The 26,380-nt window shown below is 39.0% G+C and overlaps 1 protein-coding gene across 1 annotated transcript; it reads left to right on the forward strand.

Moving 5' to 3' along the window:
* Window positions 1–26,267, forward strand: mapk9 (mitogen-activated protein kinase 9). Its single transcript, XM_066646735.1, has 12 exons — window positions 1–244; window positions 14,763–14,914; window positions 15,423–15,552; window positions 15,669–15,727; window positions 16,444–16,582; window positions 17,306–17,471; window positions 17,566–17,637; window positions 20,572–20,754; window positions 21,055–21,179; window positions 21,319–21,382; window positions 23,057–23,128; window positions 23,222–26,267. The coding sequence occupies exons 2-12, from the start codon at window positions 14,799–14,801 to the stop codon at window positions 23,362–23,364; spliced, it is 1,269 nt and encodes a 422-aa protein (XP_066502832.1). The 5' UTR covers window positions 1–244; window positions 14,763–14,798; the 3' UTR covers window positions 23,365–26,267.
* Window positions 26,268–26,380: the final 113 nt, after the last annotated feature.

Consider the following 26,380-nt stretch of genomic DNA (forward strand, 5'->3'; position numbering starts at 1 on the left):
CATACACCGCCGCCCTGTAGTCAGTCATGTCGCTGACACACGGGCAGAGACGTGGATTTCGCCCAAAAACAGTGTAGAGAACGGCCATTCTGTCCCTGAACTCGATCCTGGGAGCGGCCGATTGAATGTGAAGGAGCCACGGAAGGCAGAGAGACTGCGGGGCGGGGCGGCGAGGTTCTTGAGCCGGGCTGGGTGAGCTCCGCGTATTCGGTTTATGGGAGACAACCGGAGAGAGAGCAAGGAGGTGAGTGAACATGGAGCTAATGACCGTTTACCGGCTAACAGTACACTAACACGGCTCATTCGGCCGTTTATCGGCCTTCTCTCGGCCTCATGCGCGTTCACACCGCCCGTGGTCCTCCTCCGCGGTGTATTGGTTTAGTTTAGCAAGAGTTTGTGTCGACTTTCGGCGGCTTGCTGAGCGCTGTTGATCCGCTGTTAGCGGGGGACACATCTGCAAAGTGGAGCATTTGGCCTGGAGCTAGAGCCGCCGCTGAGGCGAAAGGCCACAACTACTACTACCACCAACAACAACACCGTATAAAACAACAGCTAACTAACGTCAGTACGAGGAAACTATATCACTAAGTTAGTTCTGTATTTTTTAAACGACTCTAGCGTGTGGAGAACCGGGCTAACAGTCTTATGTAGACCATGCCTACAGACAGAGGGTGATTGATAACGTGAAAACATTATATCACGATACATAGACACATTTTAAATATCATGTATCACGATATTTTATCATACAATGCCAATATACTAGTAGTGGCACATTTAAAAACTGTCATTAAAACCTACACAGTGCAGTGTATGTTACACTCTGTACTACACTGTGGAATGGGGGCTGCGCTGTTAGCCCTGTCACATTATGTACTGCATTAAAAAGCAAATATATCCTTTGTCCTTAACAGCTTAATTATGTTGTGTATTAATAGATCTTGCTTAAAATGTAACATCATTGTTCAAACAGCGAAGCCATTTTTATTGTAGTCAGTTCCACCTCCGCAGCACCACTAAGGTTTGACATTATGGAACTAATGGCATACTACTGGAATCAGTTCAGTTCTGGTTTGCGCATATATTTTTTGGGTTATTGGTCAGATTTCCACTAACATAAATGGTACCAGACCCCAACAGGTTGCTTCCTTAAGAGAGAACTGTAATTTTGTGATTCAAAAACAGAAAAGAAATTCAAAAGTAAATAAAAAGAGGAAGCTGTGGTCTGTGCAACTCAAGGCTTTTACTATGATCTGAACACCCTGTAAACAGTAGATAGACCATGACTCTATCCATTTATCTATGGCTCTGGTGCTGTTCTGGTTAAAACAGGCAGAAGCTCTGGAAAGAAATACAACCTTATTCTCCCCTGAAAACTGGTGCATATCCTTGAGAGAACCAGTTCAAAGAACCAGACTTTATTGGGTCTAAAAGGGATAAATATGCAGATTTGTGAGTCAGAGTTCTTGCCCCTGATTACACTCTCTTCATGCCACTTTTGTACCAAGTGTTATGGTGCTTTTCCACAGAATAGTACCTACTTGATACGACTCTGCTCTGCTCACTTTTTAGTACATACTACCTGGTTTGTTTTCTACAACCATAGCACCCCCAAAATCTAGCTTGTGATGTTGCAAAACACGTCTCTAATGGGAACAGTAGGCTTTGGAAACAACAACGATGGTGGCGATAGCGTTAACCAATCTTTTTGTTGTTGTTGGTTTTGGGGTTCAACACAGCTTCAGTTCAAACAGATCAGTATGGTTGATTTCATTCCTTTTTGCACCGTCAGCCTCTTAATAGTTTATGTCCTCAGACACCAATCTAAGGAACATTTGACCGCTTCAACACTTCACAGCGTAATGTTAACAGCTGACAGCGTGAGTTGGATAAAAGCAAATTTGATTGCTCATGTAGCTCAGCGATATCATAAATGGCTAGTGTGTCCTGGGTTTCTGCAGTTTGTTGTGATTGAAATGTCTCTCTGACCAGTCAGCACTCAGCAAGGTTTACATATCACAGTTTAGTCTTTACTCAGTTTGCTTTGATCCATGAGTACTAAAGGAGGTACTAAAGGAAAAAAAGTATCTGTTTCCAGGTTCCAAATTTGCCTAGTGTTAAAGCTAAAGAGTTGAGTAGTTTAGTGTTCCGCTAGTTATCCATTTACTCTAAAGCCTAGGAGCATACGATAGCCACTTCAGGACCATCTTCCTAATCTTACTGAAAAGGCTCCATATGAAGGATCCTTCACAGTGGATCATCATTCAGTGACTTGACAAATGAAAAATGCAGTGTGAAGGATACTCCATGTGCAAATTATGTTTTTGAGAATGTTGCTAATCTATTCACTGAACAGGTACATCACAGAGGAAAAGATGCATCAAATTTGGGGGAAACCCAAGTGTCCAGACTGGATGAGAAAAATAAAGTTTACACCAAAATATTTTTGTTTGTTTTAATTTAAGTTTCACACACCTCAGCTGGGAGAGACAGTCTTACTAGTAACATCAAAACCTTGTTAGAGATAACTGTTGGGTACCCAAAAGGTCTTATGAAGGCTTGTCCTTCTGAGGCTACAGTCTACAACAGGGATCCACAGTTACTTTTCCTCAAGGGCCACATCCAACCAATGTCACAAAGGCAAGGGCCAGTGTGTCATTCTCATACTGTTTTATACAGTAAGGGACAAGGGTTTTTATTGCGGTAATTATATTATTATTACGATGATTATTATTAAGTCTATGTAAATGGGTAGGATCAACTAACTACTGTTATTTGATTTTAATCACAATGTAATGAGAGAAGTGACAGGTGGGTTGAAACAAGAGACCTGAATTTGGGGCATACTCATTGATTGGTTTGCTTTTTTCTTTTTGAGACCAGTAGCATTAAGCCCCGTTCACACTGCATTTCACTTAAGCTGGTTCAGAATACTCTTTAATTTCGGGTATTGTAATTGTACTTGGCTAGATGTGGACTTTTAAACAGAACTGGGCTGCCATTTTTTACGTTTCCCAAGAACATGAGAACGTACGAACATATAAGATCTCATATTGAGAAACAGCTTTAACCTGATGAAATGGGTGTGGCTGAGTGTGAGGCCAGCAATCAGCGCTGTAAACCCCTTTTGTCTGCAGTTTCACATCTGAAGAAAACTGGTATTCTAGCAGTAGCTGCGAAAAATTATGAATTTCACGTGCACAAATTCGAGGACACAAAGCCAATGTGACTGTGGCTGGTTGCTTGGGCCAAAGGTTTATCTCTTGCAGGCCACATTAGGCCCACCGGCCACCTATTGGGGAACCCTGGTCTTCACACTTAAAAATGATGGTTCTACGAGTGTTCTTTGGTAAAGAGAATGTTTCTATAACAGTGAAAATTTGTTTAGGGTTTCTTTTCACTGTGAGTAGGTTTTTCAGATTGATGGAGAATGAGATATAAATGGTCATATATAGCACCATTTAGAAAATGGTTCTTCTGTGGGTCCTCTATAGTTTGACATAACTGTAATCATAGTGGTTTTAGTGTATATGGCCTTTAAACTGTATCACAATATTTCAGTTTAGCTTTAGTGGTAGTGACATTGGGTTTAGGACAAAACCCAGAAAAACTGATTTGATTCAATTCAAGGTCATACTACTGCTGTAAAATAAATGTTAAATGTTTAAATAACAGTTTCAGACAATCAGTAGAATAAAAAAGTAGGGATGCACCGATCCGATATTAGGATCGTATATCGGTCCCGATGTTAACAAATTGAGCTGGATCGGGTATCGGATAAATAGCCAAATCAAATCAAATTTATTTGTATAGCGCTTTTTACAACTGATGTTGTCACAAAGCAGCTTCACAGAGTTCTGCTAAGACTGAGTTTTGACATGAAATATAAAAATGTAAAGAATATAAAAGATGTAAAAGTCCCCAGTTGAGCAAGCCAAGGGCAACAGTGGCAAGGAAAAACTCCCTTAGCTGAGGAAGAAACCTTGGGAGGAACCAAGGCTCACCAGGGGTTGACCTATTCCAATCCATGAGACAGACATTTTGAATTGCCCTAAAAGTCTTTGTCTGATGTCAAAGCCAGATCAGAGCATGCTGGTGTCAGTCTGGTGACTGCTGCTTCTGCCAGTGTCTCACTTGTGTTTTGTTCGTTGTTCAGTTGTTGTATTTAATTTATGGCTGTCTGTCTGTGTGGCGACCTGTTTTCTCCATTGCTGCCTGGGGGTTAGCTGTTTGCTATTTCGGATGCTAACGGCTGGCCTGCTGACCACAAGAGTCCATCACTACTCTTCTGCAACTTCCTGTCTGTGTTTGCCATTTCTCTTGGCTGGGACTGTAGATTAGAGAAACCTGCTGTCATTGTCTGAGGTTCATGTTCTGCTCTCACTGTTGTTGGCTGTGGCTGATGTTAACTGAGGGAGTTTGTCACGTTTTGCCGCTGCTTTGTGGATACCAGTTTGATAACACCAGAGCTAGCTGCTGCTGATTTGGCTGAGGAGCCCGTCCAGGTGCTGGTGCTTGGCTGTGGGATGGTTTTCTGCCACTGCTCCTGGTGACACTGGCGAGCATATCCTGTATATTCGCTGTCTGCAGCTATGGACCTAGAGACTCTGAAGCTGTGTCGACCCAGTGATCCGTTGATATCTAGTGGCATGGTCAAACTGCTACAATTTACAATAACAGTCAATCTTGGGACACATTTAAAACCTGTGGCTTGGTGCTGCACACTGGGCGCTATTCACTTTTGTTTTATTTTATTTTTGTATATTGTTTTGTACTCTTTGTATTATGTCTTTTGATGTTCTCTGTACTGTGTATTATTATCATAAGCACTTTGGGTTTTTGAAAAGCGCTTTATAAATTAAATATTATTATTTATTGTTTGCATGCTTACAATGTTTGATTACTGATTGTATTTGACCAAGGTCTTTGTTTATTCTCAGGTTCAGTTGCTAGATTTTATTTTGTATTTCTGTGGTATATGGGGTACAAAGATAGTGGGGCCATTCTTCATCAATGGAAACCTCAAGGCCACTGGATGTGCGAAATTGCTACATGATGATGTGTTTTCCTCTTTATTCACTGAAGCTGGCACGTTCCCTGAGTTTTTCCAGCAAGATGGTGCACCACCACATTATGGGTGTCGGGTCCAAGCATTCCTAGATGAACAGTTTCCTGGAAAGTGGATTGGTCGTCATGGGCCAGTTGAATGGCCCCCAAGGTCTCCCGATCTGACCCCCTTAGATTTTGGGGTCATCTGAAGGCAATTTTATTTTGGATTTCTGTTTACACTAAATATTTAAAATAAATTTTAATATATATTAAGAAGTTTGACACTGCTCTGCGAAGGTCCTGCACAACTGTTCAGGACTTTGGCAGTGTTAATTTATTATAATTTTTAGTAATGTTTAAGTCAATTATTATGCCTTAAGTGTCTTTCACAAGGTGAGGTATATGGTTTATTAATTCAAGAATGGTATCGGAGCTGTATTGGGTATCGATGGATACACAAAGCCTATGTATCGGTAACACAACTGAAAAAGTCGGATCGGTGCTTCCCTAAAAAAAAAAATCTGTAAACATTTGGTCATTTTGTAAACAATCGTATTTTACCAAGATTCGGATTTTGTATAAAATAGTGTAACAGATCTATCACAAAACAAAAGTGTAGTTCATATATATAAACAGTACATTTATACAAACATACCCTTAAACCTTCACAGTAAATGAAAAATCAAATACAAAATAGATTTTATGCTGAGTCAGTGTAGTCTCTGCTTAGGTCAGATCTCACATTGGCAGTACAGCTCTCATGGCATGTTTGACTTTCTTTGTATTCAGTTGGGTGCTTCTGCTTATGGTGGTGAAACAGATTGGTTTTGCTTCCCTCTTTTGTTGTTACTGAATATCTTCAATATTATTGTGGTTTGTTGTACTTCAAATATTTTGTAACCAAACTACCTACACATGATTGTAGTCACTCCCCTTTTTGAAATCTTCCACTGTGGAGACCGTACTTGTTGCTGTGCCTATAAGGCTCATGTTATGAATGTATGCCATATTATGCAAATTGAATTACATCATTACATGATGTCAAAATGATCACAGTATGGATTTTTAAAAATAATTTTAAAAAAATTATACTGATATCACGAATGATTCATTGGCATAGGTGATTTCTCAGTGTATACTTTTGTATTCTTTAGTCCTTGTGTTATTGCTCGATGTCATCCTCCACTGTCCAAGTTATTTTGCCGTATTCTAGAACACAAACGATAAAAGTTAAAATTACCTGAATATTTCTCTTGATCTGCCCTAGGGTTGGACAATATGGTCAAAATTTATATCACGATATGTTTCTTAATTTCGGTCAATCCGATATAATTCTGATATCGATATGAACAATATAAAAGCCACAGAAAAACTGCCAAGAGAAAAAACAAGGAATATGACATCACCTTCAAATATGCACTTCAGTCAGTGACAGATTATTTAACTAAAATAATTTGAAAATGTGTTTAAAATGTTATATTGCTGTTATTGAAACAATATATAGTGATACTGAATTATTGTCCAGCCCTAATATGCTTCAAATAACAGATGCATCAGTTTGTCACTTGCCAGCGAGAATGACCTGAAAGTCTCATCTTTCACTCAGAAATTTTACATTTGCTCTTGCAAGGTGTCTTCCATAGAATGCAAGTCCAATCTTTTTGTTTTTGCCCTTGAGCCAAGCCTCTATGTAGTGCCTGATTAAAATCCTCCGACACACTGGAAAAGAGTTTCTGTCCATGTTTCCTAATTGTAAACATGTATGATTTGTATAAATGAGCTGCTAAAAGAAGAGCGAAGCAAATAGGTTCTGTGGAATTAGAGATGGACAATAACAAGTATGTCATATCATCATACTTAGACATTTTCCTGATATATAACACATGCCAGTATTTTCACACAGAAACACAGTGCATTAGTAGTGCCATATTACAAAACTGCCATTAAAATCTTGGGTATGGTGGGTGTTTTTCGTAGTATTATTATTTATTTAAAAATTAGTGTTTTTTATATATATATATATATATATTATTCATTCAGAAATAATTTTTTTTTAAAGCTCTCATGATAAAATAATACACAATTGCCCACCTCTATGTGGTGTTGATGTAGCTGATAAAGAATATAAGACTTTGGACTGGACTCAGCTATTGTTCTTAGGAATACAATCTAATCCTACATGTACAGGCAAAGTGCTGGCAGCCCTAGCAGGGCCAGCTTATGCTGATGTTCAGTGTCACTTAGAATGAAGAGATACCTTCTAGAATGTACTTCCTGAACCATCGTTTAAGCTTCTTTCAGTATGAACAAATTAGTGACAGATTACCTGGACCCAACAACATACATATGCATTTGTGTGTATCTGTGTGTGTATGTATAGCGTATATACAGGGGTTGGACAATGAAACTGTCATTTTAGTGTGGGAGGTTTCATGGCTAAATTGGACCAGCCTCGTGGCCAATCTTCATTAATTGCACATTGCACCAGTAAGAGCAGATTTTGAAGGTTCAATTAGCAGAGGGTAAGAGCAGAGTTTTGCTCAAAATATTGCAATGCACACAACATTATAGGTGACATGCCAGAGTTCAAAAGAGGACAAATTGTTGGTGCAAGTCTTTGTGATGTATCAAGAGCCACGGTTACCAGGGTAATGTCAGCATACCACAAAGAAGGACGAAACACATCCAACAGGATTAACTGTGGACGCAAGAGGAAGCTGTCTGAAAGGGATGTTCGGGTGCTGACCCGGGTTGTATCCAAAAAACATAAAACCACGGCTGCCCAAATCACGGCAGAATTAAATGTGCCCCTCAACTCTCCTGTTTCCACCAGAACTGTCCATCGGGAGCTCCACAGGGTCAATATACACGGCCGGGCTGCTATAGCCAAACCTTTGGTCACTCATGCCAATGCCAAACATCTGTTTCAATGGTGCAAGGAGCGCAAACCTTGGGCTGTGTACAATGTGAAACATGAATTGTTCTCTGAGTCCACCTTTACTGTTTTCCCCACATCTGGGAGAGTTACGGTGTGGAGAAGCCCCAAAGAAGCGTACCACCAGACTGTTGCATGCCCAGAGTGAAGCATGGGGGTGGACCATTGATGGTTTGGGCTACCATATCATGGCATTCTCTTGGCCCAATACTTGTGCTAGATGGGCGCGTCACTGCCAAGGACTTCCGAACCATTCTGGAGGACCATGTGCATCCAATGGTTCAAACATTGTGTCCTGAAGGCAGTGCCGTGTATCAGGATGACAATGCACCAATACACACAGCAAGACTGGTGACAGATTGGTTTGATGAACATGAAAGTGAAGTTGAACATCTCCCATGGCCTGCACAGTCACCAGATCTACATATTATTGAGCCACTTGAGGGTGCTTTGGAGGAGTGAGTCATGAAACGTTTTCCCCCACCAGTACCACATATATATTCATTCTGTTCAGTGTTATCTTTAAGGCCTGATCTGATCCTAGATCAGTCTTGTTGTCCTGAGAAATAAAGCTTTGTCCATATAGGAAGTGATTACCATTAGTATTACAATTTGATTAGTTAGTATTCCACCCAAGTATGTAAATTGTGGACAGATGGGTCCTGGGTTTGTGGGTTGGAGCCTTGCCTTAGATGACCTGTCTGTAAGGAGTTTGGTGTGTTCTCCCCATGTCTACATAGGTTTCCGCCGGATCCTCCGGTTTCCTTCCACAGTCTAAAACCACACGTTGGTAGGTGAATTGGCGACTCATATGTGTCCGTAGGTGTGATTGTGTGTCACTCTGCAAAGGACTGGTGCCGCCTTTCAGGGTGTGTTCCTGCCTTGCGCCCAGTGATTCCCGGTAGGCTTCGAATCCTCCGCGACCCTGAATTGGATAAGCAGTTTCAGACAATGAATCAATGAATGAATGATTTTTCCATCGTCATTTTTCCTGTCACTAAGACAGATTCATGGTACAAATTATGTCATTTTATTTAGTTTTAGGTGTGTCATGTGTCCGCAGGCTGTATTTTGGCAGCTCAGATTTTGGATGGGTTTGCCATCGGGAATCATGTTTCATTATTGATCATAATTTTGAAATGTAGAAGATAGTATTGAATTTAATTATAACTTTTAAAATAGACGTAAATGTGATAACCAGGGGCTAAAGGGACGAGGTGCCCTGGCTGAAAGTCTGTGTGGCCTTTCTAGTTCGCCAGACCTGAGGGCATAGCATGGTCCTCTTCACATCGACTGCTACTTCTGCCTCTTATTGCGGGCATGGTGTAATATCCTTTTTGTGTGTGTGTGTGTGTGTGTGTGTGTTTGTTCAAATTTAGATGTCAGAACTATCATGCATCAAAGCTATCTGCAGATTCTGGCTTCTTTGGTGTCACACATTTGTAGCTCCAGCCAGTCACCCTGGCTGAATATGAATTGCTTCACTTATCAAGCTGTAGCTGAGCTATAACAGGCAAGGCTGCAATAAAAAAAATAAGAATGGCCATGTCCTCTGCTTCTAGACAGAAAAAGAAATATGGGCATGGAGAATTTGGAGATAAAGTCAAGGGGAGGGGACCCTGTTTCTGAAGTGTGCAAGTCTGGGCCTTTTTTCTTCTGTGATTTAGCACTGGAAATATAACGGTGTGTGTGTGTGTGTGAGAGAGAGAGCTGTTTTATGGCAGAATTTTGCCCAAGGATTTTCTTCCAGCTTTAAAAGATAAGAGTGGCCAAGAAATACACAGAGTCAAAAACAGGCTTTGTGTGTGTGTGTGTGTGTTTCTGTCCTTGTGTCTGTCTCTGTGTGGATATGTGCCAGGATCATTTTTCGTGTGTGTCTGTGTGCAGATAACGTGGCACTAATTTAGTGTACATAGCCCTGACTGAAAATTTACAGTATCTAAGCTACAGTTATGCAAACACAAGATAGAAGTAGAACATCTAGGAAATGTGATTAGTGCCTGAATTAATTTAATTTTTACATTTTGTGCTATTGATTCACCAATCCTCATTATCATCATCATAATATTTAGGCCTTTATTACTCTCCCAAAACATCTTTATTACTCTCTTGACTCTTAATGCTTATCCAAATGGCAGCTAAGACTAAATGCTGTACAGAGTTGTATTATGGGAATGTTGAATAGAGGCTGACAGTGTTGGGAGGGTTACTTTTCAAGTGTATCCTGTTCCACTACAGAATACAAAATACATGCCTTATAATTTGTAACTTAATTTGTTAGATTACTCATGTAAGTTATGTGTTCTGAATACTTTGGAATACTCTTGGAAATGTTTTAAAATAATGTGAATGTGGCAATCATACCATGTTTATGTATGTAAGAGTATTCTGTTGTGTTCTTTTACTGTAGAAACTAGCCGACTGGCTTAGAGTTGAACACGTTAGCATTGGTAAAGGAGTAAGGCGACATGGTGGCCCTACAGGTAGTGTCTCTGTCACACAGCCCCAGGGACCTGGATTTGTGGATTCAAGCCCTGCTCAGTGTGACAGTCTGTGAAGAAACTTCCCCCAGTGTCCCTGTGGGTTCCCTCCACACACTCCGGTTTCCACCCATAGTCCAAAAACACACATTTGTAAGTTGTTTCGCTACTTAGTGTCCATAGGTGTGAGTGTGTGGTCGCCCAGTCCAGGGTGTGTTCCCGCCCTGCCCAGTGATTCTGGGTAGACTCTGAACCTATTTCTCTCCTGGCTGTGCAGTGCCTACTCCATGACCTTGAATGAGCAGGCAACTAACGGAACCGCATGCTGCGTTTTTTATGTCAAGGACTTCCAGGAAATGCATGATCGCTGTAATTTAATTTGAGAGTGATAGAGAGAAGCAAATACACATAAATAAAGGACAGCAGAATTAACTTTATTTCAAGTATGTTATCGGTCATTAGGGAACAAATATTATAGGGACAGGCCTAGATCCAAATTGAGATTTTTTTTTACCACATTAAAGTCACCATAGCATTCTTGTCTTCCTAAGTGCAATCATTACATCATCACTTTTAAAATATCTGTGAATAGTTATATCTGTAATAGTGAATATTTAATTCAAATGGAGGTATTAAGACCAACCAGTTGTCAGTGGATTATATATTTCCCATATTTCCATTTTGCTTTGCCTTATTAGTCATAAGCAACATGATACCACAAGAAATGATCATCAGTTATAGTTTTTCTTATTGATCCATACTCTGGGCTCTATTGCTTAATTTCCTACTGTAAAAGTGATGCCACTGTGGGGAGACTGTAAGCAGAACAAGCTCCATTAAGATATTGGATTATGGAGCTCTCTTTAACCTGATTATGTTCATCCATCTCCAGATCACATGGCTTTAAGGAGAGAGCAGCAGCTAACCTTAGCAAAGCCCAGCTTATGGTGAAAAGGCTTGTTGAATGCGGAAATGCTAATGGCATTTGTCTTCGACACATTCACTTTACCTATATAACTATGATCTTTCAACTGGATCACATTCATCACTTGGTGGTTTCTGTGTGGCAGCTTCTATGTAGCATTGCGTTAGCCTACATTTCACTGTCGAAGTAAAACCACCAGAGGACTGTCTTTGAAACAGTTTAGAAAGCAAAAGAGATGAACAGATGCAGAATTGGCAGAGGATGGGAATTTCGTCTCGGTGGAATTAAGCCAAACTCTTGACGACTGTTGATGTGCAAGCTCTGAACTTCACAAAACATGCTGAAATCAAACAGCATCGCTACATGAAAAACAAGGTTTGTTGCCTGGTGGGATGACATTCTCTGCTCCCCCATTTTATGTTGGTGGAGAGTAGAGAAAGGAAAGAAAAGCAGAAGATTTAACGCCCTGTGACAGACTGGGAGATGATGACAGTGAGGAGTAGAAGAAGAAACGTTAACACAGCCTCAAAGACAGCAAGTTGAGAAGGCTCCGCCGAAAGTTGTAGCTGTCTCTTGTGCTAAAGGCTTTTATAAAGTGATGTTGCAATAAGATGGGAATAGTTCTGAAAAGGGGCATGAAAGAGGGTATTGAGGAAGAAGAAAAGGAAGAGAGCATCTGAAGTTAGATGAGGAGAGAGAGTTTGAGAGGAAAAGACAAGACAGTTTGAGAAAGAGAGATGGAGGGGCCTCATGCTGAGTCTAATCTGGTCTTTACTATTACATAAACTCCAGGAAGAGAGGGAAGGGCCTGGTGGAATCACATCACTGTGCTGTGTGTGTCTGTTTCCGACAGTCAGGATCATTAGGAAGTTTTTTTTTTGTTTTGTGGGCAGTGATAAATTGTGGGACTTGCTTAAAGTAATGTTCCAGTATTTAGCTACCACATTATATAGCAAACTGTCCGTTTTGTGGCATTTTACTGCATGTGTTAGGGACACACTTGTAATTTTTTTTAGCTCACTGAGGTGGCAGTGTTTGAGAACAGAAATCGCTGTTTGTGTAAATAACGTTTAATTACAGGCACAATTTAATGAATACCAGTTGTGTATTTTACCAGGACAGTGAAATGTCATGCCAAATAGTTCCCACCACCACTCCCACTCATTATCAGTTACCTCATAGTGAATCACTCTGAATTATTTCTTTGCACCGAAAAGGAAAGTCGTTATGATTTCCAGTTCACATTGACTTTAAAAATTGCATTTTGTCTCTGTACCGTAATTGGCTCGTAATATTAGCTTCTAACTGACATTTGCGGTACACTTCCTTTTGATGTCACCGATGCCCTGTGTTTGTTCTTCTCCCTGTATGAGTCACTAGCACAGTCATCTCCTACACACAGCACTGAGGCAGTACACCTGGAGAGTGAGAGTAATGACTAGCATTATCTCTCTGTCTTTCTGTCTGTATGACTCTCCTGTACTGCTTTTCTAAATGAAGGAACTAGTTTGCAATATGAGAAACATGAATTTCTACTCTATACAGACCCATAAGGCGTACTATTCTTATTGCCAACAATGTAATAAAAGGGAAATGATCAAGCATTATCAAACTACTGAACTGGTACTGGACTGTTACAATGCAACACAAACATTTTCCTGCTCACTAGTTTGCTGCTTTGTGTAGATCTATGTTACTAAGGCCTGATACGTTATAAAATGTATATTTCTCTCTAAAATTGTTTAAACCAGACAAAAGACTGGGGTAACTGCAGATGCTGCAGAGCTCCTTTATAAAACTCTCTCTTGTGTGAGATTGCTTATGGAAAACAAAACACTACTTTAAAGCAGTGATACATAATGTAAATAGAGTTTTATTATACTCTATATCTGTACACATGAAATAAGTCTATTCCAATCAAGTTACTTGGTTGAAACGTGTCTAGTAGTGATGTAACACCTCTTTTAGCAAACATGAGAAAGCTATGAATACAAGGCATCTTTGAGTATGGTATTTGGTGTTTCTGCCTAATCTGAGAATCAAAACCCAGTCTGCTGTGTGGAGGGCAAAGGTGTTACCCATTCAAACAAACCAACCTTTAGATACATCATAGCTTTGTAGTATCTCATATTCATAACTCAGTGACTAGTTTTATATGGAGTAGGGATGTTAAGATACCAGACATTTTATAAGTCGATACCAATACCACTAAAATAAAATCGATACCAATTTCGATACCATGATAAAAAATAAATAAATAAAAGAAACCATAAATGCTTTGATTTATAAAGTCTTTTTCCAGTGGGGAAAAAAGGTGCAATTTAGATTAAAAAAAAATTTCGTTTGTTTTGTTTACTCGTTTCTAACCCAGTGTTCTACCCCTTTAAATACCGTGTTGGATACCGTGTGGGAGCTTCACCCTGATTGGCTGTAGTGTGAGGCAACCTCCTTCAGACCCCTCCTGTATTTAAATGGTCTCAGTGGGAGAAAAGCAGCTAATGAAGAAATCTAAGCTTTGAAAACATATTTATTGTCTTGATTATTGTTTGTTGAGTTTGTGGCTGCCAAATAAAACTGTTTGAGTCGTCTCTCGCGCTTTCCATTAGGCGCTGAAACCGAATGCTCTGTACGAAAGTATGCGTCTGTTTGCCATAACTTGGACCCTAATTGGTCTACATACTTGATTGACATGTCATTGGAATGCTGAGAGCCCAGGCTACATGGGGATCATATTTGAATGATTTTTTTAAATTTCTTGGACTTTTTGTAAACCTTTGCCAGTACTCATTACACAAACATGAGGATTACTAACGAACCGAAAGTTTGATGGAGAGACTCAAGTTTAGGCTCGTTTTGAAGGGAATGGCCTAAGGTAAGCACGGGTATGCTGTGTTTTTGTGTGTGAGTCACTTCTGGGCTCTTCAGGCTTTATGACACAGCAGTTTTGTTTGCTTGTCCGATTCAAATGCTAAACATTTTGTGAAATACTTTTTCTTTTTTTCTTAACCAGTCGCAATGGACCTGTTGCTTCTGCTGCTAACAACAATCCTCATGTTGATTTTGTTTTAGCTTTCTCTGCTTATTTGTATGTAGACTTATTATGGTGACCTTGTGTGGTCTGGGAGATCTGTGAAGCCTTCGGTATCTCCGGTACCACAGGAAACAAGAACCATATCGTTTTCAGAATTTTGGTATCAACTTGAGACTGAAGTATTGGTTCTTGTGACATCTCTGATATGGAGTAACATATATATTGTAAACTACTGCAGAAAGCAATGTACAGTACACGGTTTGCTGTGTCACACACAGTAAGTGCTTCAGGTTTAGCTTTAACACCCCCCCCCCATCTCTCTTTTCTTGACTCCTCTCTCAGGTCTGATTTGTCCAGAATTACTCCTTGGGCAGAGCCATGACTGAAGCGGAGGGGCATTTTTACAGTGTGCAGGTGGGTGACTCCACCTTCACAGTGCTGCGGCGGTACCAGCAGCTCCGTGCCATCGGCTCTGGGGCCCAAGGCATTGTCTGGTGAGTGGGCACTATAACACTGCTGTCATGTCACCTCCCCCAGCTTTGCTTATTCAAACTGGTGACTACTCTCTCATCTCATTTGGCAAAATGGGACTTTATTCATTCAGAGTAGAGCACATTTTGTTCTGATGCAGAATTATGTTATTGTCCCAAGTTAGGAGTCTTAGTTGTCATTAATATAATGTCAGAATTATTGCAGAATCATTCTAATATGACACCTGTACAATTTACACAGTAGTTTAACATCATTAATACATTTCAGATTTGTTCAAAATTTAAACTAAAATGCATCTCTGCAAAAACTAAAATATTCCAAAAGATGGTTAAAAAGCTTCCTGTAAAGTGTTTTTAAGACAGACGCCTATAAGAAAGGTGATTGTAGGAAATGCCAAACATGAGTGTTTGATTAATAGGAAAAAAATGATTCCGAACTTTTGAACACCAGTGTACACAATGATAATGGGAATAATATCAGTGTCTCCTCTTCCCTCCTTGTTGTCACAAGCTCTGCTCTGGACACTGTACTGGGCATCCCAGTAGCTGTAAAAAAGCTCAGCCGGCCTTTTCAAAACCAGACGCATGCCAAGAGGGCCTACAGAGAACTGGTGCTGCTCAAATGCGTCAATCACAAGAATGTACGTCTTCACCACCACCACCACACACTCACTCATTTTCTCCTTGTACTCATCAAAGTAATTAGCTCAGCCAACTGCACCATCTGAATCTTGTTGGTTTGTCCCCTCTCTGACAGATTATTCATTTACTGAATGTCTTCACACCTCAGAAGTCCTTGGAGGAGTTTCAGGATTTGTAAGCCTTGAGGTTTTTTTTTACCTTACCATTCCTTTTGTATGCCGTTTTTTTTTTTTAACTGCTTCAAAAAGTAGTTTTGTCAGAGCCCAGGTGGGGCTATAAATATTCATAGTCTTGCTGAGGCTATAATGCATTCTCCATGAGTATTGATAGATGCCTGGCTTTATGATTGAACGTCCATAAAATAATAGTGGTCCGTGAAGTGCTTGCAGAAGTGAATATATGGACGCACTTTAAGCCTAAAGTAAAACATATTTACTAGGGGTGATCTGATTCTCAAAATTAATTATTCAGCTGTATATGAAACGATGGGTCAACATTTTTGATGCAACAGAACTAGGTTAAAAAAAGTGACTGAAAATATACACTGCACTATTTAAGGCATAGAATTTATATAGAACTTCTCCAACCCCATTGGTATGTGTTGTTTCTTTTGTTAGGATGTAATGCAACTTTTGAACAATTTTCTTGAATTTTACTTATATCCTAATACTAGCATAATACTAGCATGAAGCTATTGAACTAGCCATGGTTAGTGTATTTTCCAAGTAAACATAAATTGGCCTTTTCTATCCTCAATATGGACTTGATGGTTTAAAATGGCATTTCACTTCATGAAATTTAAGCAGCAGTTAATTTCACACATGGCAGAAACAAGGTCTTGAAGTTAACTGAATGCAATTAGTCTGACTGACTTTATTTGATCATACCAGGTATCTGGTGATGGAGTTAATGGATGCCAGCCTGTGTCAAGTGATCCACATGGACCTGGACCATGAGAGAATGTCCTACCTGCTCTATCAGATTCTGTGTGGAATCAGACATCTGCACTCTGCTGGGATCATCCACAGGGTAATGGGCTGCTTTTTGTCTCCTTCTCCTGGCTTTAAGAGCGGATGCCTGTAAATGTATTAAGGAGCAGCATTTAACCACTTACTGGTAGTAAGCTATATATATATATATATATATATATATATATATATATATATATATATATATTGCTGATATATTTTATATATTGTATATTGCTGATACAGTACTGATTGATATTGTGATTAAAAACTAATTTAAATAATTTATTTGATAAAGAATATCCTTTTTTCCCCCATAGCTTGTTGCCAGCAAGAATACCAGTTAGTTGTGTTTCTATTATAGCATTCATGGTTGTGTGTGTTAAGTTGCTACTGACTGATTGAATTACAGATAAACAGAAGCCCAATATTAGGTTACATATCCACAAATAAATCTTAAAAATATAGCATTTTTTATGTTTGCCAATGACAAAACATATTATGATACTACAATAAAAACATTCTTTTAGCTCTTAGCCTCTAGAAATATAAATGTCTGAGAATATGTTCTTTACAAATGAAATGGGAACAAATCTTTTGAGAAGTCATATTATTTACAGAAAAGATTAAGTACAGCTGTAGTAACTGTATCTGCCTTAAGGGGTTAAAAGATGTTTTCCAGATATATTATTTGTGTCAGTTGTTCATAGGAAGGCAGGCATTAGTTAAAGTGAAACAGTATGGAGAAAACTGAAATGTAATGTTTTTTCTTTTTGCCATTCAGGACTTGAAGCCCAGCAACATAGTGGTAAAATCAGACTGCACTTTAAAGATTCTTGACTTTGGACTGGCCAGGACCGCCTGTACCAACTTCATGATGACCCCATATGTAGTGACCAGATATTACAGGGCACCAGAGGTCATCTTAGGAATGAAATACAAGGAAAACGGTAAATGCTTTTGTCTCTCTTGTAGTAGTTTGCTGAAGTGTTGCTTTTGAAGAGCCTGAACATGTGTCTGTTCTCTCTGTGTTTGTCTTTGCAGTGGATATCTGGTCAGTGGGCTGCATTATGGGAGAAATGGTGAAAGGCAGTGTTATATTCCAAGGCACTGATCGTATCCTTTCAAATGACTTGAAATTCTTCAATTTCTCAGAGCCTCATATTTGCATTTTATGTGGCTGTTGTCCCTGTTAAAAAATAAATTTTTTGCACATTTTTTTTTATAGGCCAAAGGTGTCAGGATGCACTTCCTTTCCCACAGAAATTTGTTTAAATCATGTTGGCAACTTCCTTTGATTAGCTGCTGAAATACTGAGCTGCACGTGCGTGTGCACACAGATGGCAGCAGGATGCGTTTGTGAGTCTTTGGCTCCCCTGGGAAGCAGTTGTTCTTTGAGACTGTCTAGACTACTTTGCCTTTTTTCTAGCAGTGCTGAATATTTTATGGCTCAGTAACCTACTTAAACAGGGTTTCCTAAGATTTTGCACTGAACGTTGTAGAGGTGTTAAATAAGGTTTAGCAATGCCTTTTACGTTTGTTTGTAGTGTGTGAAGTAAACAGACGTGTGTACACACACACACATGCAAAGACCAGTTGCTTTTCATTGAAAATTTCATGATAAAGTGGAAGACTATATTTGGCCCAAAATAATTTTACCTTAATGTTCCCCCGAAAGCAAAACACCTGCCGATAGGTAGCTTTGCTAATCAAAAGTGTCCACAAAAAGTGTGTGTGTGCGGTACCCTGTGATGGACTCGTACCTTGTCCCAAGTGAGTTCCTGCATTGCAACACCGAACAGGATGAAGCTGTTCTAGAATGTGATTGAATGAATGAAAAGTTACCATACTGGAGATATATTGTTTTGAACAGATTAGTATCTTTTCTTTTTATTCAGTATATCACTGGACTACGCATTATGTTAGAATAGTAACATATTTGCTGTTTTAAAGTACTTTATAGCGGCTGATAAAATGCTAAATTACAATACAATCCTCGGTTTAGAATTCTTTTGTTGTCTCTGTTCAGACGTTTTCATGTTGGTCGTGGACAGGACGTATACAGACAATATTCTTTTTGTCATTTCCTTTCCTTTGTGCCAGAACTGACTTTAAAAAACCTGATCATGGAACAGCTGCTTTACATGAGCCTTCTTTGCTTTGTTGCCCTGTTTATACTAGGTTTCTTTCACAGTCACTAAAGCATGTTCTGTTTGTAAATGTCGGCTTGTTTTCATGTACAAACATCTGGTTAACAGTCAACTACAAGCTCACATCTGTAGCACAATCCAGCCTACGCTTCAGCTCAAAATAAACACACTTACTAACGTGTCTAGTTTTTCATTCAGTATTATAAATAAAAGGGAGATTTCTATCAGTTGAAATTCTGTCAGTAGTTGCAGGTGAATGGGGGAAAAAAGCATGTGTTGGTTCCCTGTAATTAGGAGTTTCCTTGCTTAATTTGTTTGTTTCCCCTGAAGGTTGGAATCCCCAAGCTATTAAACAGTAATAAGCACTCCTGACCTACTCTTATGCTCAGCTTACACATGAAAAATGTAATTGTATATGATAGCTTAGGTCGTTTAATTTTGTTCTTGCTGTATTTATTTCTCTCTCAGCCTTTTTTAACTTTATGTAAAACAATATAACAATAAAAACAAGAAGTCCTAAAGATATAGATATAGAGAAGACAGTTATGGAAATTGGACAGAAATATAATATAGTCATATTTTTATAGATTCATATGATTTCATATTAAAGATCTGTGAGTAGCAGAAGCTGGTTACTCTTTGCTGGCAGTATTTTGGTGTGACCGTCCTAGTTCATCATTAAATGTTACTGGCAATTGTTGATCAGCCATGCACATCTCCTTCAAATAGTACAGTTTGGCTATGTTTTCTCACATGACCTGCACACTTCTGGTCCACAACTTTTCAGTTGAATAAAGGTAATGACATGGTCATTCTAAACATTCATTTTTTTTCATCTTTTACATTTCTTTGGTTGAATGGCTGGTGTGCTTATGGTCCCTGTTTTTTAAAAATGAAAAGATGCCAGCTTACACATGATTGTGCTTCCACACCTGGTCTTAAATTTACCTTCCAATTCACTGCTAATCCTAGAGCTACTTATACTTTTTTTAAACAATGCATAATGCTTAATTACGAACATATACTTAAAAACCAGCACTTTGAAATATACAAAAGAAAGTAGAAAATTTGGGGGGCAATACCACACACTTATTAACAATCATAATGGCACATCTCATTAATTGAGGGTCATAATAAAATCAATGACATTTGATAAGTTAATGATTGTTGTTGTTTTGCTTCGTCTAACCTGGCAATGGCACGCTATACTGTCATACTTTTGACACTCTCAGACTAAACCAGATAAACGTGCTTTTGTTTTCGTTGTGAAATGTACAAGGAACATTTTCTTCCAGATTCAATTTATTGTGAACTCTCACCCACATACTCCCCACCCCGCAATTTCCTGCTGATCATGGGGTTCAAACCAGCCACGTTCTCTTCCTCAGTGTGTCGTGTTTGTCTCTCCATTAGGCCACAGCTGCACTGATCTTTAATATTGGATAATTTTCCTGAACAAACAGGTTAACAAGTACAATGTTTATGTCTCATTTATTTGATTGGGTTCTCTTTATCTGTTATGAAAATGTATTAAGTCATATTTATGCAAAAATATGGAAATCTTTCAAGCCCCAAACTGTAAATTCTTATATAAATGCACTTTGTTTGTCTTGAAGTTCCAGTCAAAATGTACCTCAAAATATCTGTTATTTGTCCACCTTTTTTCTTCCTACATAATGTAACTATAACTCATATATATATATATATATATATATATATATATATATATATATATATATATATATATATATATATATATATATATATATATATATATTTTTTTTTTTTTTTTTTTTTTTTTTCCCCCTCCTAAACATTTTTCCTGATGCTGAAAAGTATATGTCTTTGTCCTGTACCAATTATTTTTTTGATTAAATGACTTTAACTTGGCTTCTGCCAGACATTGACCAGTGGAATAAAGTTATTGAGGTGCTGGGCACTCCTTCTCTGGAGTTCATGAACCGTTTGATGGAGACCGTGAGGAACTATGTGATGAACAAGCCCCAGTTCTCTGGAGTCAGCTTTACTGAGCTCTTCCCTGACTGGGCTTTCCCTTCAGAGACTGAGCACGACAGGCTCAAGAGTGAGACTGACATTTTCCCCTTTCTAATCCTTTCACAGGCTCTGTCACACTCCTCTGTTCTCTGGGTCTCAGTCAAGATCCATTTCTATATCTGTCACACTTTCTCCCCTCTTCATCTTGTTTTCTTTTTCCTCCCCAGTTTCTCTGTGTAACCGATCATCCATCCATTTGTATCCCAAATATTCTCATGTTTCTTAAATTTGTCGCTTTTTTGCTTTGGTGTGTCCCCTGTAAGCTTCGTCTGCAACAGCACACAGGGGAAAAATGTTTTTATACATTCTTGTCCTTGCTCTCTTGCAGCTAGTCAAGCTCGGGACCTGTTGTCAAAGATGCTAGTGATTGATCCCGAGTGTCGCATCTCTGTACAGGAGGCCCTTAACCACCCCTACATCCATGTGTGGTATGACCCAGCTGAGGCCGATGCGGTCAGTCAAGTCACCTCCTTCCTTTCACGTCACATTGTCTACTCCCTTTGACACTGTTAACAAGAGGACATTTTTTATTACGCCAGGCAGACAGTGACCGTTGAGGTTGTGATTTGTAATGGCTCTTTTTTATTTGCAGCCTCCACCTCATATCCCAGACAAGCAGTTGGAGGAGAGGGAACACAGCATAGAACAATGGAAAGGTAGAAAAATGCTCTGGGTGTCATTTTTCAAGGCCACAAAAAATGGGCTTTAAATGGAAGGTTTACCCAAAGAACAATATCAGTTTTCCTTATGTTATAAATGTAGATCAGCCAATATGTGTGGACTCTGAGTACTCTGAGTCTAATGTAGCAAACAGCTTATTGAAACTCGTAGCTTCCGGTCAGCCGCACTGTGTATTGATGGTGACTTGTGCTAAAAGTTGCTTTGATTTACTATATCCTCAGTCTCAGACCATCTTGAGTCGTTTAGTAATCTCTTATCGCACAGACATGCATTTGTGTTTCTGACACATTCACATTACTGTGCTGAATTGATTAGAATCAGATTATTTATTTATTTATTGGCCATAAAATGACTCGGATCTAATATCATGTCAAATCAGATTTAAATCACTTTTATATGTGGTCCTAGATCTGATACGTATACCTTTTGTGGGCACGCAACATGAATGTGAACTGTCAGATTACATGCGTCTTTTTTACTTATATGTGTTCGCTTATTGCTGTTGGCTCAGGCAGCACCTTCTCCGCAGTAAAACAACAGAGGAGGAGAGGCTCAAGGGAGTCCCAAATAGTGCCGTACTCCATACATAGTGCACTTCGCTGATTTATAAAACTTCAAAAATTACTACACCCAGATTATCAACAATGTGTTTAACATTTATAGTGTAATACAAATGGATTTATATTTCCACATACAAAACACTACCTGAATAAAAACATTATTATAAACTTTACACTGTGCATAGTGCTGATGACGACATGGGGTTCAGCCAGTCTCTTGATGCAGCAGTAAACGCTGGATGGCCTTTTTCTCCTTGTCTTAATCATATACATTCTATGAGCTGTTTGCTGTCCTCTCGAGTGCACACATGAGCTACAAACATCAGTTTTTGCAGTTTTAATACAAAGAGTATTGTCAAAAAAATGTGTTTTTGTAGAGGTGATGTGCATAAACGTATCAATGCTTTGCATATGTTCAGTTTCAGACAGATACGTTCACATTAAAGACAGATACAGATCACTTACATTTATGAATGTGAATTGTCAAAAAAAAAAAAACAGAATTGAAGACTGAGGCTTGTAATGTGAACGTAGACCAATGTCATTTTGTCAGTTCCATTTAGAAGTAAAGATTTCCCTGCACAGTGTTAAACCTGTTCAACAGGCGGGAAAAAGTTTGAAAAACACCACCTGCTCTTTAAAACATTTAGAAGAAGGGATCACTGCTGGATGGAAAACATGTATTTAGTGTTCAGTCTGAAAACGTTTTAACTAATATTCAAGGCTTTGAAAAATGTAGTCATTATTTGTTGAGATCCTCACATATTTTCTGACATATACCTCTTTGTTCCCTGCAGATATATTTTTGTTGTAGGTTGTGGTTGGTAATTTTACACTTTAGTCAAATGGTCATTAAAACCATACCAGATTTTTAGACTATGAGTCTTGCTTGTGCGATTAATCTAATGTCAACTTGTGGCTATCAGCTTGCGTCATTACATTAGCCTTGTGTCTTTGCTAATTTAGTACATTGGGGGGAAATGAGAACAGTATAAATTAGTTTTTTGACCAAACCATTACTTTAACATGCTGCATCATTGATAATGTCAGCTCCTGTAACAAGACGGTATCTCTGGTCTCTGTCTCCAGAGTTAATCTATAAAGAGGTAATGGACTGGGAGGAAAGAAACAAGAACGGCGTTCTGAAGGAAGAGTGTTTAGGTGAGTCACTGATAGCCCAAGTGCCAAATTCTGCTTCAAGTTTAGGTTTTAGTATTTATATGTGTGTGTGTGTGTTTACTCTGATCTCTGCAGTAGATGGAGTGGTGAACAGCAGTGCTACGGCCTCTCAGTCGTCCTCCATTAATGACATTTCCTCGATGTCCACTGAGCAGACGCTGGCCTCAGACACAGACAGTTCCTGCATCGAGACTATTGCGGGAGGGCTAGAGGAGTGACTGTGAGCCTCCCCAGAGCTCGATCTCTCTCTCTCTCATTCTTGTTCTTTCTCTCTCATTTTCTCCTCTTGCTTCATCTCATCCACATTGTTCCAGATGGCAGTTTGGGCCATGGTTTGGTTCCAACTGGAAGACTGTGAGACATTGGGCTTCTTGTTGATGATCAGGGTTCTTTCTCTTTTCCCGCCTTTTAAAAGATTAGGAAAAGTGAATGATGCTTTCTATCTTTTCTTTCATTTCTTGTTTCTTTTGCCTTCTTGGTCCCACCAGTTTTACGTTGAAACTCTGAGTTTATAGGTGCTCGTTCCAGTCATTTGTAGGGTTCCTTCTCTGTTGAGGAGGAGAGTTTACTAGAGAAATTAAATGGCGGTATAGAGTCAGAAGTACTGGCGGTTCTAGCACTGAGGCATATTAAAAACAATCCACAGATTCTAAGTTTAGTAGCCCATCTTTTACATTTGACTCGTTTTTTTTATTTTTTACAAGCTTCCTCTGTGAATGAATGTGTAGGGCCTCGTAGGTTTAGATTAGATGATTCTTAGTCAGGTTTTTAGCTAGATAAGCAGAATGTTTTAAATTCAATCAGAAGGCACAATAATAGGATTGTCCAAAATCATTCTCTCTCTCACTCTGTGCCATGTAGCTAATCTTGCCTTTCATGTCATCATCTAAAAGAAGCACAGTCAGACACTTGTGGAATTGGCTAATTAATAGCAGGTTTATTATTCTGAACACTTTTTGGTTCTCAGTGCTCTGTCTAAAGTATTGATGCATGTTAATTACCTTGAACACTTAAACTATATGACTACAGATGCTCTGCATATGCCTGAATACACCTATACAAAACAAAATGGTAGTGCCTGCCTCTGTATATAAACAAAGTACACCTTGTTTTCAAACAGGGAACTTGATAATGCATCTCACTCATATAGGGTGTAGCCATGTATATACGTATATAGATTTTTGTGTAAATGTTTGTTTTTGTTCGTTTTCCTCGTCCATCTTGTGGAATCCTGATTTTACAGCTTCTCTGAATATGCTTTAGTGCAAATATTGTATAGCGTAAACATTTTCTTTTGAAGAAGTATAAAACAAGTGAATATTGGTTAAAAAAAAAATAACCTATAAAATGATTCAGTGATCTCATGTGTAAAATATTTTCAAAGTGTAAAAGGTACTTTGACAATGAGTGAACCAACTGTGGAAGCAGTGCACAAACCCTCTGTTCTATGTCATTCCAAACAATAAACCCAAAATGGTGTTGTTCGCTAACATTTTATGAAGATTGTACATCTAAGTGCATGATCTAATAGTTGAGTATTGCTGCCTTCATTTTCTCAAACACGAGAAACCCACCTGAATGTTGGAACAATTAAAATTCGTCTTTTTGTGAAAGACTTCCATGCCCTTAGACTGAAACAATAGGTGTAGCGTTTCTGGGAGAGGTAACCATTGTGCATGTTGCGCATTTGTTGCATTTGTTAATCAGTGGCAAACTACAGCAAGTGGATTCAAAGTCCTGTGACGTTTTGGCACATCATGTGGTACATATTGAACAAGCTGCATTGTATGCACCCGTTTTTTATTTTTTACTTTTTGTTTTAATTTCTTCACTCTCTTTGTCACTCTTAGATAAGGAGCAGAACCTTTCATAGTCTCCACAGACTCTTGAGAAACAAACATTGAGCTGTTCCATCATCTGCTAAAGCTGTGTTCTAACAGAGCTGATGAAACCTGTTCAGTGCCGTCGTTGATCACTGGAGCTCGTTTGAACTCCTAACATTAGGAAATCTGCTTCACTTTCCAGAGATAAATAACTGATGATGGACTCGTCTGGAGCTGGGCATAGCCTGGCTTCAGATCGTTTCTGTGCGCGTGTTGGTATGTGTCCTTGTCCTCCTCTGATGGACGGAGTATGAGCTCTGTCAGACTGCTAAACAGGTCCTTCGCTGACTGACCGACACAAGACTGTGGCCTCAGCGTCATAACAATTCATCATGCCTTAAGCTTCTTACCGTTTCTGCACCAGAAACATTTTCATGCAGAAGGACAAACCTTTCAGGCTGTATCGTTTATCACACGCAAAACCTCATTCACTCACATTTCCATAGACTTGCTGTAAAAACACTTTTTTTTATTTTTATTTATTTTGATTTTTTTGGCCTCCGTTCTTCAGTATGTGATGTAGTTGTGCGTGACCTCACCAGGTGCTTCTTCAAGTAACAGTAGCACGATATGTATTACAGTAATGCAATAGCGCATTTGTGTGATGTTTTTGTCGTTTGTTTTTTTATATTTGAGATTAGCCTGCCTGTTATTAGCAGAATCCAAATGATTTCTCCCACCATCCAGTTCTGTACCGAACAAACATGGGCTTTAGTGGTATTAAATTCCTCCAAGGAGCAGAACAAGCTGTCAACTTTTCTCAAGGGCTTTCTCTTCATTGTGGTGTTCCTGATACCCTTGTGGGAGTGGGTGTGTGTCTGTATGGCTGGGTCACTTTGACAATCTGTACTGCTAGAGATGAAACGAGTAATCATTTACTACATTTAGATGTTTGTTGGGATTTATTTGTTTCCATCATTTCAAACTCTCCAAGCTGTAATTCCTTTTTTTTTTTCTTTTTCTTTTTTTTAAGCCACGGATTTCACATTTCAACAAGAGTCCATATCATCACTGCAGTGTACAAATACATCTGTATTGCTTTAGTGGGGTGTGTGCTGTGGTGTCATGTGTGGATGCGCTCTTGGTGGGCTGTTGAGAGGAGAAGTTCTCTGGGAGCCCCTGTCTGAAACATATGCAAAATCTTAAACCATAATCCTATATCTACTACAGTGGAAAGGCAGATCCATTTTTCTGTGCGAAAGACACAGAAACAAACATCTGTAACAACTGGTCAAATAAACAGCTAAAAAAAAGTGCTGATTCTATGTTTCATACATATATTTATTTCTTTATAAATGCATATCAGTTACAGGTAAGTACAGTATGTAGATGTTAGACTGTGGTGTGTGTG

This window comes from Hoplias malabaricus, chromosome 15 (assembly GCF_029633855.1).
Source record: "Hoplias malabaricus isolate fHopMal1 chromosome 15, fHopMal1.hap1, whole genome shotgun sequence".
Taxonomy (NCBI): Eukaryota; Metazoa; Chordata; class Actinopteri; order Characiformes; family Erythrinidae; genus Hoplias; species Hoplias malabaricus.